Below are 19,471 nucleotides of genomic sequence, written 5' to 3' on the forward strand. Positions count from 1 at the left end.
TTTTATGCATCTTTCAACTTTTTTCATTGGTTTAATTGGCAAGAACAAAGCAACATTTACTGACAAGACGAGAGTAAAGGGAGCAATGAGAATATATTTGCCAACATAACTGATGCCATTAAAAGTGAAAATGTAACAAAACCTTTGCAAAACAAATGGTGTAGAGGGTAGATGCAGCACTTTCCTTAATGCATCCCATAGCCCCATGAAACAAAATTAAAGAGTAATACCCCTTTATATCCATACACGCTATTCAGCAAAAAATGTCATCGTCCTGTTAATTACTTCTTCAGAACTGCCCTAACTACCAGGTTACATGGCAGAGGACATCATTCAGTAGCATATTGAATGGCAGATTAATTTTCTTATATGTTTACTTGAGCTGCATTATTATTTCTATAATAGTTGTTAACCGGAAGGTCTTAAAACACGGTGAAAAAGAACATGGTGTCATTCAGATCATTGTTTCTAGCTAGGGAACTAAGAATTTGGTTCAAACAGTTACTTGGGTCCCAGGAAATTAGCTTTAAAGTCAATGAAGCAGTGTGTGATGGTCTCTGGGAACAATGCACTAATTGCTTGGCTTTTCACAATTTTCACTGAGCAGAAGTAGCTCTCCTTATAGAAAAAGTTGGAGACTCCTGGTTTAAACTGAGTAGCCAATCAAAGTCAAAATGTCAAATCGAATACAATCCTAATTTAACAGAATACAACTGAATAATGTTTCAAAATGTAGTGGAGTATGTATGTGGAATTAACACGGTTAGTCATTGTACAAATTATCTAGTAATAAATAACAGACGACGATAAAAGTAGAGACTAATCTTTAATGTAGCAAAAGACATTTAACCCCCCTCCTCCACCTTTAAACCTGCAATGAAGGAAGTTCTCCAGAAAGCAACAAATGGAGCTTTTGTGCTTACATAACACTCCTGTGACAGGATAACTGAAGAGGCTCATGCATCAAGTGTGAGCAAGTGTACCAAGGAGATAGGTCAACAGTCTAACTTCAGTACCATTTATGAGGTCAAGAGGAATATACGCTGGGCACCCAGAATCAGGCCCAACCTGGAAGTACCTTCCTTCCCTTAACAAGGAGGTGGTGCCAGCATCAGTACGCCTACTCTTGCTTCAAGGTAAATTGCACCACCCCAAGTTGATGCAAATTTTCAAGGAATTGACCCATGCATGCAACAGCAGGAAGAAGCACAAACCTCCTTGAAAGTACATTATTGGTGCACCTCTCAGTCACTGTCTTTTCCCATCATACACTGCCACCACAAAATAAAATCATTTGCCATACATGCATGTAAGAACAGAAACACTCAGCTACTCCAAGGCTGCAGTGCAAAGCAGGCACTGTACCAAGAGAACTACAATGCAGGAAAGGGGTAGGACCAATACATTTAAAGTAGAGTATGAAATGGTGGGGGACTCTAATCCCCCGACACCTTGCAGTGTTATGGCTATCCTCTGAGTTCGACTTTGAGTGTACTTAATTTACGCATGCATGTTTGTGTTCTGAAATCAAGGCCATTTGATTGAAATTGGAAGCCCTTATTAAAAAAAATCAGAGGGAGGAGAACCTGCCATGAGCAGCATTTAAAAATATAGCAATGGGATGAGTAGAGTGAAATGTATAAAAAGTTAGAAACATCAGAAAAAGAACTTCCCAGAAACAAACACTAACAAATCCTATCTATCAACATTTTAACACAGCACTCACAAATGTTTGTCACTCACCCTCTGATAAAGCCAACACTGATGCACTTTAGACAATTACAAGAGGGGAAAATTGACATGCAGGTATTAGATTAAACAAATATAAAATAAATAACCACGTTATACATTGAGAGTTCATCTATTCTTCCACTGGAAGAAAAATAGTTTGTGATGACAGATCTTTCAGACATATGCAGACAACATTACAACATACACAAAATAATCCCTCCCTTACCCCCTCCCAACCCACACCAACATATGTACACTAAGATTGGTAGCACCCATGCTGGGCCATGGGTTAATGAAACATCCACACAAATCGATATAACATAAAGAGTGTCAAGATCAATGCTTGTTGGGTCAATGTGTTGCTCCCAGATTTCAATCCCAAAATTTCATCTTCATACTTTATCAGATCTGAAAAAGAAGGATCGATGTTATCACTTTTGCGTTTGCCATTCAGTTGAGAGTTAAGAGTTTAAAATAGCCTACCTCACACCCGGCAGAGGTGTGAATGTCTAGTAGGAAGCATGAACTGCACCATTAATATGTCAGCAGAGTTAAATTGACATTTTCAATGTTTTCATACCATTCCCAGTGGGTTTTGATACTTTACATATACATTGTAAATGTTGAACATTACAGTACCAAAAATACAAAGAGGGGGCGGGGGGAATGGGAGGCAAGGAAGTTGCAGTACCTGGGTTCCAATAGTTATGGTCACACCAAATTAGGCAGGTACTGTTCCTATCAGAAGACAAGCGAAGGAGGCAAGAGGGTGGACGAGACCTGGGGAGGGAATCCTAAGGAATGTTTTTTGTTGCCCTCACTCATCCCTGAGGATGTACTGTTTTATCATTGGGCTATTTGCTCCTCGTTAGGCTGGTGCTGTAATTCCCTATGTGTCCCCCAGAGGGTCACTTTAGAAGAGATCTTTTGTTTTTAAGCCGTATGGTTAAAAGTGCAAAGTTTGGGGGCGTACTAGGTGTGGGGGGTAATGTGTGTGAACGTGTCTAAGTTAAAACTGTGTAGAAGATATGAAAATGATCTTTAATGTGAGGACTCAAATTATACCAGTTACCAAAATATGCAGAGTTACATCTTTTTCTTTCTTCTCCTTTCTGCCTCTTAGGTTTGGAATATCGTTTTTAAACTTTAACCAGGTATCTTTCTTGTCATGGGGATACCGTCACAACACATCACGACATAGGTGTGAGGTAGGATCTCCATCTCCTTTTTCTGTCCTGAAGAAGCACCATTGATTATTTTCAGACCATATGGCGCGAAACACGTTCATGTGATTACACTGCATCCATAATCTTAAAGCTACTTGAGTAAATCATTCCTAAATAGTAGCACCAACCTTGTTTATGGTTAAACCCTGTGAGAAGGGTCCTCACAAAGATTATTTTGATATCTCCTAGACAGTTTTCAATTAGTCACTTGAACACACACCTAGGATGCCCCCAAACTTGCACTTTCTCTGCTAAAGTGACCCTTTGGGGGACCCGTTGAGTATTGAAGTGCTGGCCTAACAAGCAGCACCAAGGCCAGTGATGAAGCATGACATGCCCAGGGATATGTGAAGGCAACAAGAAACAGTCTGTAGGATCCCATCCCTTGGTCTTGTCCACTATCTTGCCTCTTTCTCTAGTCTTCTGATACGAACAGTACCTCCCTAATTTGGTTTGAGCATTACAGTACAACAGTGCAATCACAGTATTGTGTAGCATAGATGTTCAAGGCCAGCGCAGCCCAGTGAATTGTGATGGTGTAACAACTTTGAACCATGAATACATAAACAAAAATATTGAGCCAAAGGCCCTTCGAGAATAGTTAATGAAGGCAGTCTAAAAGCACACAATAATCCTGTGGTGTGTGGGGAGGTGGAGGGGGAGTAGCCACTCTACCGCTTTACGAATACATGGCCACCGTACACTGGTAATAACATATGCAGGATACAATAAGCCCCCGTGGTTCCCCAATCGGACACAGACAAAGGGAATCTCTACGGCAACACAGGAACCCCAGGCAATAGCTGCAGTGCGCTGCGATGGCAGTAATGCACCACCTGAAGGAGGCTATTAGAGGATGCTGGAAGTGTGGAGCTGGGGATGAACAATTCCTGTATCAGAGTCCACGCTCCAGTCTCCATCTCCAATCCCCTTCTACTAGGATGAGCCTAGCTAGTTACCGGTTGGGTCATTGGAGTTGGGCTGCTAAACAGTGCTCCAACACTGGGGGCCCCAACACTGCTTAGACTGCAGCTGCAGTTTGGATGGGGCCACTCTGTGTCTCCCTTTCTTCCAGATAAGGCCACCCCCTCAGCATCACATTCAATATACGAAAGGTACAACAGGGGCCATGAAGCGGTAGGGTTGCAATACAATATAGGATCCATGGTAATATCAGCATTTGAGATTGCCACCCAGCTCTGCACTGTAGGGGAAGGGAATACCAGAAGCAATCAGAGGCCACATGACAAACTCACCTTTTTGAGATTGGCATTATTAATTCCCACAACAAATGACAAATATTAAACCCCAAATAGCTGAAGGTGATGAGTTCAATTTGAAGGACATGAACACCAACTGCAATAACCTGCACAGGACAGTCAGGATGCAGTGGAAATATATAGGTCTCAGTTAATCCCCAGTCCCCAGGCTTTGAAGAAGTCTATCAAGTGTGCAACTTCTACACTGGTGCACACATCTGATACATGAGAACGTCATTGGCCTGCCCCTGCTGGTGAATGGGTGTGCTATCGTCTGCACTATCCTGACTCTTACTGATGGCTCAACATAAGGAGATTAATCAGCCACAGGAGTCTGCCCCAAATGCCCACACTCTGCAGGGCCCAAACATGTAATGCCAATCCAGGGTGTCAAATGCTTTTTAAACATCCAGGACTCGGCACACAGTAGGGCCAAAGTGTCAGGGCCTCCTCCAGCAGTCTGTGCTATCTACATTGGTTTAGTGTTGTGGACCAGCCCACTATAAACTTGTTCTGACCTTGGTGGATCAAAGCAGGCATGTGCTCCAGTAACCGAGCCCCCAGCACCTTGCTAAGGATTGGATAGTCTCTGGCCTTCATGGACAGCGGTCTGTGGGATGTAATTTCCACCGGGTCACGTCCTGAATTCAGGAGTCACACCAGGAGATTAACATGTGTGCAACCCACCAGAACACCTCTGCCTTCAAAGGTGGGTGACAAACGCTATTCTATTCATGCAGAGTGCATTAACAAAATTGTAAACATACACCCTGCACTGCCCTTTTCTCTTTGCAACATCTCCATGAACAATTTCTAGCCAGTCCTGATGCATTTCCTGTGCATGTGGTGCCAACCCACGTGCAGTGCATACATGCAATCAGTGACAAAGCCCTCAGACACAGAAATTCAGGCTACAACTGAAATTCCTAAATGATTAAATTAGCTACATTTTGCAGAGCTTGAAGATTCTCGAACCATTGACTCAAAAGATTCAGACTCTATAGAGACTTTGATAAGGTTGAACAAAACTCGTTGCAGCACTTGACAGCTCTCTGGATCACAAATACCCTTCTGGGGATGCTAATAGGTGTTTACCGATATCTGGTGCCAAATATTAATGAGCGCGGATAAGGCGTAAAGCAAGAGAAGCGGTTTATGCAATGGCCTTAAACAGGGCTGCATTTTGTCATCAAGGTTATTTCATAACATATTTACGATATACTTGGAACATTAGGATTTGATGTTTGCTCGAAAACTGGGTAACCGACCAGTGGTCACCTTGACAGAAGCAAATTATGTATTCATATTCGACCACACCCCAGTCGCCCTACGTGGTTTAGAACTTTTTTTCCCAAAGCACAATAAGTAGACAAAGTTTAACTGGACAACAGAGAATTCTCGTTTGAGCAAGAACGCAAATATACATATTATGATTGCCATTTTATCAAAATGTATCCAACATTTCTCACACAAAACATTCGATTTGGAAGTTGTTTGATCATGGAGTGGGTCTCCAACGATCTTACCATATTCTCTTTTACAGCGACAGTGTATGAAGCAAATATCCCACATGCTCTGTTCTATGGGATAGCATTTGCCTTTTTTAGATCATTCGAAGGTAAAGTTTTTGACTCCTTGATTACAATGCATAGATCGCTGGCACTCAAGCCATTCTATCAACCCAGATCACATCAGTGCCTATTTGGAAGCCTTGGGTGCAACTATCAAAAGGCCTTAGTGACTCTTCACCGCCTGAGAAATGCTCGGTATTAACTTCCTACATTTTTATTAGTTGCAACCATATGTCATGTGGCCTCAAGGTCTGTGGAACTTCTCAGCATTTCTTGCACACAATCAGCATGTGACAGTAGATTATATGAGCCAGGTTTTACATATAATTATAAAAAATACAATTTAAATTTGCACCGTCTTCTTACGCAAGAATTCTTAACAGTGGTGCCTCTGCTGATTCAGGAAAAAATATATCACTTGTGTATAATCAATTCAAGGAGGGTGGGGGAACGGTCATTTCCCATATCTCACCTCACCCATGAGGAAAAGGGTTTTGAAGACCTGGCTTTTTGTTAAGTAACTTTGCATCTGCTGCTCTGCCAAAAGGATTGGCAAATAGCGCCAGGACACCTCTGGGTAACCGATGCGCTTAAAAACCTCTGTAACATAACATGGCTTCTCTCACATCAATGCTCTCTTCTCTGCTCGTGTGCATTGTTCCACCTCCACCCACCAAGTAGGGCATACTTTCACCTAGTTCCAAGCTATCAATTTTCAAGCCAAGGACAATGCCAGGTCTATCTATTTCCTGCTTCTTGGATGAAGGCCACGGTCTACCCAGTATGTTCACCCAAACGAGAAACTATTTGCACCCATGCACTGTACCAAACCATATGAAAGCAAGTTACCAACAGGGAACTACATCTCAGGCATGTATTGGATACCCCCCAAAAATGTCTGCTATTTTCCAAGGGGAAAGATGCCTTTGGTGTAATATTTCACTGGGTAAGCTTTAATCTAGTGTTGCTTGATAATTTGAGTCCGAGTCAATATCCTATTCCATTCCCCATCTATAATTTCTTGACCCAAGTTAGCTTACAATCTTTAGCCTTTGCCAACTCTCTCTGCACTATCCCATTAAGTGGCCTGCCAAACCAAGCAATTGGGTGGTGGCCATTGCCCAAGGACAAAACTGTAATACCCTGTTCTTGAGTTGAGTAGAGGGGTTCTGGTGTGTGTGTGTTTGTATTTTATATAGCGCACTTCTACCCAGAGGTCTCGTAGCGCTGTATTCATACCGCTGTGGAACCCATCCTGGCTTTCCTGTGAAATGTCCACTCCTGGGCACCCCCAAGGTGAATCCAGTCATCCAAGCGCTGTTGGGGCCGTTGTGGAGATTAAGCAAGCTATTGCCCAGAGACACAGAGTGGGACCCATGATTAGACTAGGCACCGAGGCGAGAATTATCAGGTCTGGGGAAATTGAGTCCAAGAACCGCCGAGGCGGGAATGGAACACTGGTCCCGGGCCAGACCTCTGCATTAGGGTCTGCCGCTCTAACCATTGAGCCACGCTTCTCCTAGTGTGAGTGTGAGTATTTGTGTGCAATAGTTGAGAGAACATTTGGGTCACAGAACGGTAGTTCAGGAATTGCTTAGGTTCTAGGCCACAGTCTTACATTAACTGTTCCAGCGGTATAAAATTACCCTAAAAAGCAATCTTAGTGGCTCATCGGAGCATTGTGTACTTATAATTACTCAATAAGAAATTGGGTGACCTTTTACTTGTAAAAAGGTAACCCATGAAAAAACAATTTAGGAAAACAGTTACAACTTCCATCTATGCAACAGACAGACCACTGTACGAGTGACAAACATCTGGTATATGCATTGTTTAGGGAACCCCAAACATATCTGTATAGATTACAGAATGTATTTTGTATTAATTCGAGATTGGGATGGTAAAGGCGGAAAATGCCCCTTACAATGCCATACAGGAAGGATTTCAGTATCAAGACTGCATATGCACTTTGTTCAGAGGGGGGTCCAATATCTTCAAAGTGTGCAGTTTGCCTTGCAATTAAAGTCAGGAAGTAAGCTAGCTGCACTACATGAGAAATAGGGTTTCAAGGAAACAAATCGACATGTTTTAGATATTTTATTAAATTGATGACATTGTATTACTTTTATCTCACTTTCAGCTGTTTGTATTATTGTTATATCGTTTATAACTATCTAGAGATTTTGCAGTCTCCCATCGGAGGGCAGGATCAAAAAAAGATGACTTCATGTATCTTGTGGAGAAGTGTGGCTCAATGGTTAGAGCGGCAGACCCTGATGCAGAGGTCTGGCCCGGGACCAGGGTTCAATTCCCGCCTCGGCGGGTCTCGGGCTCAATTTCCTCGGACCTGATAATTCTCGCCTCGGTGCCTATTCTAACCATGGGTCCCACGCTGCGACTCTGGGCATTTCACAGGGAATAGCCAGAAAGGGTTCCACAGAGGTATGCGTATAGCGCCAAGACACTCATGAGTATAAGTGCGCTTTACAAGTAAGAATCATTTCATTTCATTTCATGTATCAGACTCAATCCAAATTTCTATCCTCCTTTAAATATCTAACTCACATATTCAGAGTTTACCTAAGTAAAAGTAATTTCCCCAATTTAGTATTACCCAACTAGCTTAAGTCACTGCTGTTCTACTTTGAGTCCATGTGAATCTCTCCTTTGCTCACACGGCTTCACCCGTGATACATAAAACGTTTTACCAAATATGATTCGTGGCTCAGCTGTAAGGAATCTACTGTGTCACCACCAGCCACCCCTCCATACTCTGGTCCCAACTCAAGCATCCTTTCAGAGAGGAGAATAGAATTTGTTACTCTATGGTTTCCTCTCAATAGAGGGTTGACATGAAGTGGGAGTGGTGGAACAGACCATACTACGGTTTCCCCACTTCCAACATAATATCAGCTTTAAAAGGAAGATAGTCCATACCGCAGCCATCTTGGAATTTTAAGAAGCAGTGCATGACTCCGTAAACGCATCTGCAGAAAGAGCAGCTCCTTTCCAACCAGTCTCCATTACGAACTGAGCCACAGTCGCTGCATGAGGGAAAAAAACAGGAATAAAGACTACTTCCAGCAGAAGCATCACTCAAGCACATCCAAAGTACAACAGAGGCGGCATAAGTCACCTGGTGCGAATATCAAACTCGCAGAACCTCCCCGTGAAGTGTTTGGTGCATGCGCAGAAACTTCCTAAAATGCAGGTGCCCCCATTTTTGCAGCATTGTCGGTCCAGTGACTGACCTATGGACGAAAGATATAGACAAGGGCATCATAAAATGTGACTCAAGTCTTAACAGATGAAATAAACACAAGCGCAGCACGCAAACCAAACGTATGGGTATGAGCTCTGGCACCCAAAATAGTTTTCTGTGTTCAGAACTATACTGGATTTTCGACTTTGATCACTGCATGTGATTTTCAGTTTTTTTTTATTTATTTTTTTTAAAATTTTTTATTGTCGCACCCTGTCATCACATGTACTGGTTCAAGCATTCAGATACTTGGCGTCAACATTCCGCCACAATCAGTTTGAGTCGCAACATTTCTTTTCTTTAACATTAAACAACAAACAACATTCAGGAGTATATCATGATATGTGATTTTCAGTTTTAATGTTTTTCAATTAAATTGCTCTTGCATTAGACATTGCTGCAGCATTGGAAATCCAAACACTGCTTGCAGCCCTTCCATCAAATCTTCAACAATGCTTGGTCCAAACTTCCCTGTGATCCACACCTGGCTTGTCATTTCAGAAATAAGAAAGCAAAATAATTAGCGGTGGCCTGGATGCCATGCACAGGGTATACTGCGCACAGGGTGCAGTGAGTTGGTGCCCTCCGGCTGGTCCACATTTTAAACCCCAAAGAGTTAAACAATTCACAGTCTATGTTAGGGAATAAAAAGCAATGGATTATGACATGGGTGAATATTAGACCTGGCACAATTAGAGTGGGTCTCCCTTCCATTTATTGCTGTTGCCTCTTATGTTTTTGCGGTTTTTAGATGCTTTTCGGCACTGTGCCACAGCTATTCAGTGCCACAGTGCACAGGGCTTGTAAATCAAATGCTGCTGCTAGGCTTGCAGCACTGATTGTGCCACCCGCTGGAGCAGCTTGTAAAGTGTGTCTCGGGCCTGCCATCACAGAGCCTGTGTGCAGTCTGATACTGTCATGTTGACTGGGCAAGTGCACCCATTTGCCAGTCCCTAAACCTTCCTTTTTCTGCACATTAGTCACCCCTATGGTAGGTCCAAGGGCAGGGTGCATTGTAGGTAAAAGGTAGGACATGCCCTGATGTGTGTGGCATGTCCTGATAGGGAATTAGTCATTTTTGTTTTTGTTTTTCAATATTGCAAGGCTACTGTTACCTATAGGCCAGAATGGGCAGTTTGATTATAACATCTTATAATCCTAACTGACTCAGGAAACATGGTAGAAATTCGAATTTAGTATGCCTGAACTAAATGATAAAATAAATCTTTTAGTGAAGTTGGTTTTCACATTCTGTGTTTGAAAATACCACTTTTAGAAAGTATGTATTTTCTTGCCTAATTGTCCAAGCCTGCCTCTGCTAGGTTGTGTATTCCTTGTCTGGAGTTTGAGTGACAGGGGCTGGGGGATTCCAGGAGACGGGGTGAGTCAGCAAAGGGCTGAATAGACCCATCTGCATGTAGAGTGAGGGGAGGGGAGCACCTGGGACCTGAAAAGGGCTGTGCCTGCATTCCACAATGCTGGCTCCACCTCCTGTGGTGCTTCGGATGTCCCTGCCCCACACTGTCAAAGAAAAAAAGAAGGTCTTGTCAACCTGCGGTTTTAGCTGCAGAAGGAAATTGCAACACCGACACCGGAGAGCGATGCAGTCTTCTGCGCCAAAGCCGTGAGCACTGCACCATAGACCCGAAGCCGGCAGCCATGCCACATCAATGCCAGCGAGCGACGCCGTAACCTGCCGGGAGCCGATCCGCGACGTGGGTGACTGAGAATCTGACAACAAAACCTTGTAAGGAACCGTAGTTTCAGTACCATCGTGACGTCAGCTCCCTGATGCAGTAAGGAACCGTCGTCTCACCTCCACTGCGCTGCAGTAAGGAACAGAGTCTCCCTGCCCTGGGGTCATAAAGAACTGACTCTGCACAGTGCCAACGAAACCGCACCTCCCCAACGCCGTGAGCTATCTTTGTTTTTTATCACTTTTCCAAGGTACTGTTCTTTGGGGGGTCTGTTTGACTCCGGGCCCTGATGCTGCGCACCTCTCGGTTGGCGCCATACTTTGGGATTTCTTCTATCACGACTTTGTGATAACTCACAGAGTTATCTGTTGCTAGAGACTGATTTTAAGTGAACAACCTATTTTTAAACATATCTTGAGTACAGTATTGTGGATTATTTTTGTTTGGTTTTGTGTTAAGTCTATATAAAAATACTTATTTTTATAATAACACCTGTTTGGTGTCCATCTGTAGTGTTGTCACTGTATGTGTTCACAAATGCTTTACACACTGCCTCTGAGATAAGCCTACCTGCTTGTGCCAATCTACCAAGGGGGTGAGCAGGGGTTATTTTAGGAGTGTAGCCCCTTACCGCGACTAGACGCAAGGGTCCCTATTTGGTCAAAGGTCACTACCTTAGCCAAGAGACCCCCAGATCTAACAGTGAGGGTTTGTAAAGCGGCATTATTACAACATGGCAGAAATTACAGGTTTTCAGCATATGAGGAGATGGGTCAGAGTGGATAGCCTTACTCTCAGTGAGCCCGGGGAAGGGGATGGCTTCAGCAAAATCCTGCGCCTTTCCACCTTTGTGGGCATTGGCTTGGCCGCTGACGTTCCTTAGGACCATAAAATTTTCCCGTGGCTTTCGGATGCGCACACGGAGGTCCACGCCCTGTTGGGCACCTGGGGTCACCCATAACAGCCCTGCAGAATGGACATAAATAGGAAGAAGAGGTCATGAATGCACACTGATCACCATAAAAGACTAGGTGCAGTCTCGATTAAAGATAAATACATTAAAAAACCCTAACACACCACAACTCACCATCTACTAGAAGCAGCATTGGCACAATATGAACCGCAATATAAAGAGACCTAGAAGAGAAAGAATAGAACAGATGATTAGTACTGTGGGGGGTCCTACTGCATATAAAAGACAGTGAATTATGAATATAGAAGAGGGATTGCAGGTAGGACACTGCAAGCATTTCTTTTTATTCATTTTGTTACTGTAGATTTTGAATTTTTCTTGCCAACCTTGGAAAGAGTACTAGACGGCACCTCTCAAAGGACAACACATGCTCTTGTAGTATGTTAAGGAATGTGTTCTTCTGATAAACATACTGGCTCAAAAGGCAATAACTATTCAGTTTATTTAATGTGTTTTCACAAGAAACAGACTGGGTCTGTCCTCACCTTGCAATCAACATACTGTACATGTTTCATCTTAAATATAATTCAGTGGCATAGAGACCTGATCAGGCAGTGGTCCTTAACCTTTTGACCTCTGTGGTCCCCCACAATCACTGGAGTCCGGGGACCCCCACTGAGTAATTATTGGAAGCCAAGGACCCCCACTGAGCATTTCCGAAGATTTGAATGCCAAAACGATACACAAAAATTACAAAAACATGCCCTCAAATACCCAAATAAATTTTTATTTGTACAAATAAAAATAAAAAAATCTTATTTTTATGGGACTGTTGGAGCTTTTCTTAATTTAATTGAGGCCACTCATTGTCCATACTTCATTCTGTTTGATGGATACTAACCTTTTAGCCTGCAATGTCAAATTCCTTTACATTTGCAAATTGATTTAAAAATTTAGATTGTACGTTTGACTTCTTTATTTATATACACTATCAATTTGTCATTAGCACATCTTCTAAGCAGTCATGGGACCCCCGAGTAGGCTCTGAGAACCCTAGGGGTCCCTGGAACGGAGGTTAAGAACCACTGGTACAGTGTCCAATAATGTATAAATACTCTGTAAAGGTCATCCATAGGGACAGGGGTGCCACAAGCTATGGGGACATTGTTTAACACACGATGCTATAGACATTGGAGAATGTGAGGCTATATCCCATTCGACACTGTCCCCATAACTCATGGTAAATGACAGTTTTACATGTCATGTTTCTCAACTAACTGCCCTGTGTATAACAGCAGCAGCTGTCAAGTAGTCTGAGGGGGGCGGGGGGAGTCGGGCAAATATGTGATCGGTGCGAGCATGCACACAAGGTGAGTGCAAAGTGTAAATAATAACTACCCACTTACGGTGCTTGCTGCAAGACAACCTCAGTGCGTCTGCTCTGCCTCCAGCAAATTCCCTTCACCAATCCCGAAGCTTCTCACCAGCATGAGAGCAGCGTCTGGATTGCAGGGAGAGACCCCACCCAGCGCTCCCGAGGACACTGGAGGCTTGCTTTAAACCAGCTGACTTAAGACAGCTAGGTTAGAGACGTGTAAAATGCGCATGTCTGGCTGGCCGTCGCAAGCTGGCCAGCCAAAAAGACATGTGCACTTTGAACCGAAGTGCACAGCTCACTGCTGCCATTAAGCAGCAGTGGCCCCGCCCCGTCCTGACACTGTTCTGGATGGGTAGATGAAAAATAATATGATAAATAAGTTGATCACCATTTTATTTTTAATCTCTGGGGCTTTCTGGGGGGCATTTTTGGCAGTGCGGCAATGCTCCTACTCTCTCACGGAAAGACCACCCATGCTTATCATTAGATGTGAAGCGTTACTGTAGAATCAGAACCACTGCACTTTCACTCCAATGTACCTGTGATTTTTGCTGCACCATTAAGCCCCATGTATTGTTAACTACAAAATCAAAATATAATATATATTTTAAAAAAAAGTACAAGTCTATTATTTCCCTATTGCATTTTTGAGGCACCTTTTCCCACCTCCCTTCCACCCAAACAGAAGGATCCAGGCAGAACCACAACACTTTTTAACTAAATATATTAAAATAGTAAACCATTAGCATAGCGAATGGGTCAGAATTTGAAACACTAACGTTTACATTGTGTACTTAATTGTGTTGTATAACTAGGGATTCAATTTCTAATTGATTGTTTACACGACAATGCATGATTAGGTATTCTCAAGACCAGCCCTAGAGTTATATCAGGAATCTGATTTCACTGGGGGATGGTTCTGTTCAAATTATAAGCAATACATGTGATGAGTTACCCAACCAATAGTGAGGCCTTTTCTGAGGTGCTGTGCAGATTTCGCTATAGGTGTGGCACAGTATCCTTTGGCCACTAAATATATTTCTCTGTTTGCGGAGCACATTTCAAAAGAAAAACTTAGCAGAGAGTTGCTTCATTTTCCTTAAGGTCTTTAAGAGCCTGTGAGGGTTTAAAAATAGTTTATTCTTGTATTCTACTTCTTTTTAGGTATGTATCCTATGCAATTATTCTATGTATTGTTTGTAATGAATATGAATATTTATTTCTGAGGTATGGAATTACTTTCTTATGAAATGGCAGTATGAATAAACATGAAGGAATTATTGGAAATAAAATAGCTGTCTACACTATATAATTAGACCTTGGTCAACCAGACCAGACATTCTTTCAGTGGGTATTTCTATGGGTACCATTTGAGATGGATGTACTGGACATTCCAGATTTATCATTTAAAAAAAGTACACCTTAAACCCTATGCTGAAGGATCAGTTATGTCAAGTACAATCACCTCTGTACACCTAAAACAGTGCAAATCACATGGAGCAGAAGAGAAGCCAAACTCCCCTATATTGGGCAGGGCTGCTTCATCTATCAAATGTCTCAGATTTGACAGCAATAGTAAGTTTATGTCAATGATCATGGTGTGATCACCTAAGAGGTGATGATCAATTCAACAACCATTACACTTACTTTACTGGACACTCAGTTTTTATCTTTTCCATGTCACACTTAATATGCCATTGGTTCCAGGTACCCAGAACATCCACCTGGTTGAGACCCAAGACTGCGGGCTTGGATATATGCGGGATTCCAAACATGAAAAATATATGTTTAGAGGGTAATACTATTTGGTAGATTGGAAAGAATACAGATCAAAGGAATACTCCTGATAGTAATGATACTGCTTTCCACTTAGGTAAAATATTGACTAGTTGCTAGACTTTTTATGGCTCAAACGTTTATTCACTCCTTTATGTGTATGGACAGTATATTATTTTATAAAAAGGCATGTTCATTCACCACCTGGTAGCTCAATATAGTTTCTGATTCATCTGCCAACCTCAAGTGGGATTGTATTATGTGTATTTGTTAACTTGGCTGGCTGGGCAGCTATTGCTCTAGGTGACCTCATGCAGGGTACAGAGAGATCAGGAGTTCGGATGAGAGCTAGTTTAGATTGCAAAACCATAAGAAACAAACACTGCTCAAAAAAGTGTTGCAAACGACAAGATTTAAAAGAAAGATACTTGGCATAAAAACCTGTACAGGAGTTTCACCCTAGCAAACATTTAGGAGTCAAAAAGCAACAAATGACTTATCTGTATATTAATACTAGAATGTAAGATTTCACAGCTGTTTGGAAGAGGCTGAAGAAACCAGAAATGGCCCTAAAGTACATTGCCTGCAATCTAACCGCCTGAAAATTCAGCTTGGGGTCAGACACTCGAGGGTTCAGTAGGTTTGGTGCTATAATGAACACTGCACAGCTGAGGAGAACTTTGTCTGCTATCATAATTGAATATTTTTGGCTACGAATTTAACTTCACTCCATGCCGAAATTTGGATTACACAGCGGAGCACATGTCAGATTAAATGTAGAAAAAAAGTGATTAAATATCCATGTGTCACGTTATAGAACAAGAACAGATTTTAGAAGCAGATTACCGTTGACAAGCACTGAAGTCTCAAATCAAGCCCTCCTGTGGCCTGGAGAGACCAATTTGTATATAGCATGCATCAAAAAAGACTTATGGGCCTGAAAATAAGACAATGGGCAAGCACAGCCAAACTCAGCTCATTTACAGAGATTTCTTCCCCAGAGGAACAAACGGTTGCACGTTCCAGCTCACCTGCAGAAATTCAAAGGAAAAAAGCAAATACATTGCTGCACAGTCTCAGATATTACAATGACCAAGATGCAATTTTATTATTTCTGGAGCACAAACAAACCCCAAGGAGCGTCTTGGCCCAGGAAATGACTCTGGCAGAATAAAGTTGGGGGGCATGCGGGAAAGCAATATACCCTTGAAGAAATAAAAGGAGATTTTAGGTTTAAATCGGTTTTTATAGTTGAAAACTAAAGGGGACTAATGACAAGCACCACATTTCTTATTTTGCATTACAGCTGCTCCAAACCTCACGGTCAACTTTTCAAAACACAAGTCCCAACCTCCCACCCAACCTCTCACCCCACCATCCAGGTGCTCCAAGATATGCTAAGTGTACTACAAAGAGTTCAGTGTTTGCTAAGCCTCACCAAAGCCTGGGTGGTTATAGGCTTAATCCTGGAGAGTCGTTAGCCGGAGCAAGTCTAGGTATCTGGGGCAAATATGTTCAGTGAACTTCTGTAAAAGGAGGCCATGTAACTGGTTCCATAGTTCCCAGTACGAGTCTCCTCACTGGGAGAAAGTCAGGGACATCTTCTCCATCCCCAAGAGGTGCCATAGTCTGTGTAGCCAATTTAAATGCGTGGGGTTCTTTCTGTTCCCCATAAGGCTAGTATCGATTGGTATGCGGACCCCAGAGCTAATGCAATGTGTTGGTCTCAAGTTGATCTAAGCAGGAAGGCGGGGCATATTGGGGAGCCACAGCACTGTGGAAGAAGGGAACCTTGGGAGTTGTGTATCAAAATGTGTGTCAATGTCCAGTAAGACCCCGTCCCAGAACGGTTTCAATGTGTGACACTCCCTCGATATGTAGACCAGGGTACCCTCTTAATCACAACTCCGCCAACACCTATCACTGCGCTCCAGGTTCCCCAGATGAAAACTTTCTGGTGCCAAATATCAGTATGTAGCAATCTTTGTCACAGACTCCATAAAAGAGGCATTTGTGGCTGTATGTCTCGCCCTATAGAATATATCATGCCACTCTTTCGCAGAAAGCTATCTGCCTATTTCCCGTTACCATCTGAGTTGTGCCGGGGACTTCAAATCCAGGCCTCCGTCCTGCAGGAACCCGTACAGCTCAGTGATCAGTCCCCTTGAGTCCTTATGCATCAGCCACTTCTCAAATTGAGTCAAGGGTCATTGTGCTGTTTCTCTCACCGTCGGCTGCACCAGACAGTGTGGTATCTGTGTGTAGCCGATCCCCTTCCCTTATCACGAGTTCAGCTCACATAGTGTCAAAGGGGTATAGGGTCCTCCTCATCGAAAATGCCCCTCTGACCAACACTTTGGCCTCAGCCTGACCTTAAACAAGGTAACACTGAAGCCTGGAGCAAACTCCCGGTTTCCAACCACCATGGTGAGGGGGAAGGGCGCATCGAAAACCCCCTTCGACTCACTACTGAGTCCCACACTTTAAGTGTAGGTGGGGAGAGGATGTGGCCTAACGGCTAGGGCGGTCGACCGTAAATCTGGGGAACCAGGCTTGAGTCTTGGCAAGAACGCGCAACATCCTGTGATTCTGGGCAAATTACTTAATCTCCCTGCGCCTAGCCAAATAAACATTCATGTGTCCTCATGTAACGCAACTGGTGCTCGTGCAAAGCGCTCTGATACCTTTGGGTCACATTTGTGCTATATAAAAACTCCGGGAGGAGACCAGAGACTGATAGATGCTCACTGGACGGTGGGTGTGGGCTAGAAAAGGGATCTTCCACAAGGATGGTCCATTTAACACCCTATCCATAAATAACCATCTCTTTTCAGACTCTGGCATGTCCATTTGACCAGGTAACGAAGTTGTGAGGCCTGGTAAAAATGCATCAGCCACAGAATCCCCAAACCACCCCTGAGTGGCGTATACCAGCTACACTGCCTGCTCATCCGTGGCTGTTTACCACCCCATACAAAATTCTGTATCTCGCTTTGTAACTGCTTTAATGTCCACTTTGGCGGCTGTAACAAGAGGGTCTGGAAAAAGTATAGGATTTGGGACAGGATCGTCATTTTTATGGCTGCCACCTGCCCATTCCAGGAAAGCTGATAAAGCCGCCATCATGCGAGATCTGCCTCTACTCTTCCCCAGCTATGATTCAGGGTCACCACCTCTGCTATAGTCGGGCGGGTTTAAGGCCCAAAGACAAAATGGATCGTGGAGCCCATTGAATTGAATGTGGACCTCTCAGGTGTCACCCCGAGATACAATGCTTGAGTTTTGAAAAGGTTTTTAGAGAACCACAAGACCACCCAAAACCGCTTCCCCTCATACAGAAAACTCAGAAGCAACCTCCCCGGATCTTCTAACGCAACCAGCACATCATCAGCATAGAGGGAGATAAGATGTTCACTCCTCCCCCCCCCCCCCCCCCCGGAGTGTACCCCTGCTAACTTTGAGGGAATCGCTCCATGTATAAGGCGAAGACGAGAGGACAGTGGGCAGCCCTGCCTTGTCCCTGGCGAATTGGCAACTGATCTGAAATCAGACAACTTTTATAAAAAGGAGTTTTTAAACATTTGCAGGAAGAATCAAGATTCGAATTGGTGATGGATAGCCAGGAATGCCATGTACTCAAAAATGCAACACGTTTTACCAATTTGTGTCAATGTCTCAGTCAAGATGTTAAAATATTTGTTGAAAAAATAATTTTAATTACACAACGAGAATTCCAGTGGTTTGTGATTAAAATGTTGGCCAACAAGTAGTTTAACATTTTAAATCACAAAGCACTGGGGTTCCAGTTTTGGAATAAAAAAAAAAGTTCAACAAATAACTTAAAACCGAGGGAACGCAGATTAGAAATAACCCCTCAATAAGGTCAAACAAATAATACGGCTGAAATAATTTAAACTGAATAGAAGGAGGGAGTTTATTAATCAATTTTTGCTCAACCCAAAAAGGTTAATTCTGTTTTCCTAGCTCTTTTTACACAGTTAAACGTGAGTTGCAGTCAGGCAGGAATGCTTTCCTAAACTCTCACCAGGCCCATTCACTGGACCTAAACAGTGCAGCTTTTGAACACCAGTAACTCACTAAAGGGAAGGAGCTAAGCCTTAATTGGGAGTTGCAATGCACTGTATTAACTGTGAAAACAAACAAGACACTGTTTTGTGGTTCAAGATCCCTGAAACAAAAGAGAAAGCGTGGCTCACATTACATTAACTTTTCTCATGTTCTTAGCAGTTACTAATAAATAGCCACAGCTCAGGGAAGAGGTTGGGATCTGCCACACCCATTTCAGAGTCCACAAGGCATCCAAGAGTCCGTTTTAAATAAGTATTGGAATGCACTGCAGAGAATCACAAAATACATTTTAAAAAACAACATTTTAAAGATACAACCAAAATAAATCTTCAGACCGAAGTCCACACGCATATCAACAAAACCTGGTTCATTACCGCAGCATTCATGGCAGCACTGTGGAAGAAGGGAACCTTGGGAGTTGTGTATCAAAATGTGTGTCAATGTCCAGTAAGACCCCGTCCCAGAACAGTTTCAATGTGGGACACTCCCTCGATATGTGGACCAGGGTACCCCGTGAATCACAACTCCGCCAACACCTATCACTGCGCTCCGGGTTCCTCGATGTAAAC

General features: G+C 43.1%; 1 protein-coding gene across 1 annotated transcript; it reads right to left on the bottom strand.

Moving 5' to 3' along the window:
- Positions 1–818: 818 nt before the first annotated feature.
- Positions 819–19,270, bottom strand: LOC144761987 (cryptic protein-like). Its single transcript, XM_078647153.1, has 6 exons — positions 19,254–19,270; positions 11,834–11,883; positions 11,539–11,712; positions 8,924–9,038; positions 8,725–8,831; positions 819–2,139 (listed from the first exon to the last, which is right to left on the bottom strand). Coding segments are annotated over exons 1-6 (567 nt in total). The 5' UTR covers positions 19,256–19,270; the 3' UTR covers positions 819–2,020.
- Between the last annotated feature and the right edge of the window lie 201 nt (positions 19,271–19,471).

This window comes from Lissotriton helveticus, chromosome 6 (assembly GCF_964261635.1).
Source record: "Lissotriton helveticus chromosome 6, aLisHel1.1, whole genome shotgun sequence".
Taxonomy (NCBI): domain Eukaryota; kingdom Metazoa; phylum Chordata; class Amphibia; order Caudata; family Salamandridae; genus Lissotriton; species Lissotriton helveticus.

Excerpts from the sequence above, each read along its gene's own strand:
- LOC144761987 (XM_078647153.1), bottom strand. Across the intron at positions 11,713-11,833 it reads AATGCTGCTTCTAGTAGATG|GGCTGTTATGGGTGACCCCA; the intron begins GTGAGTTGTGGT and ends TCCATTCTGCAG. Across the intron at positions 9,039-11,538 it reads CTTCCCCGGGCTCACTGAGA|GTCAGTCACTGGACCGACAA; the intron begins GTAAGGCTATCC and ends TTTCGTCCATAG.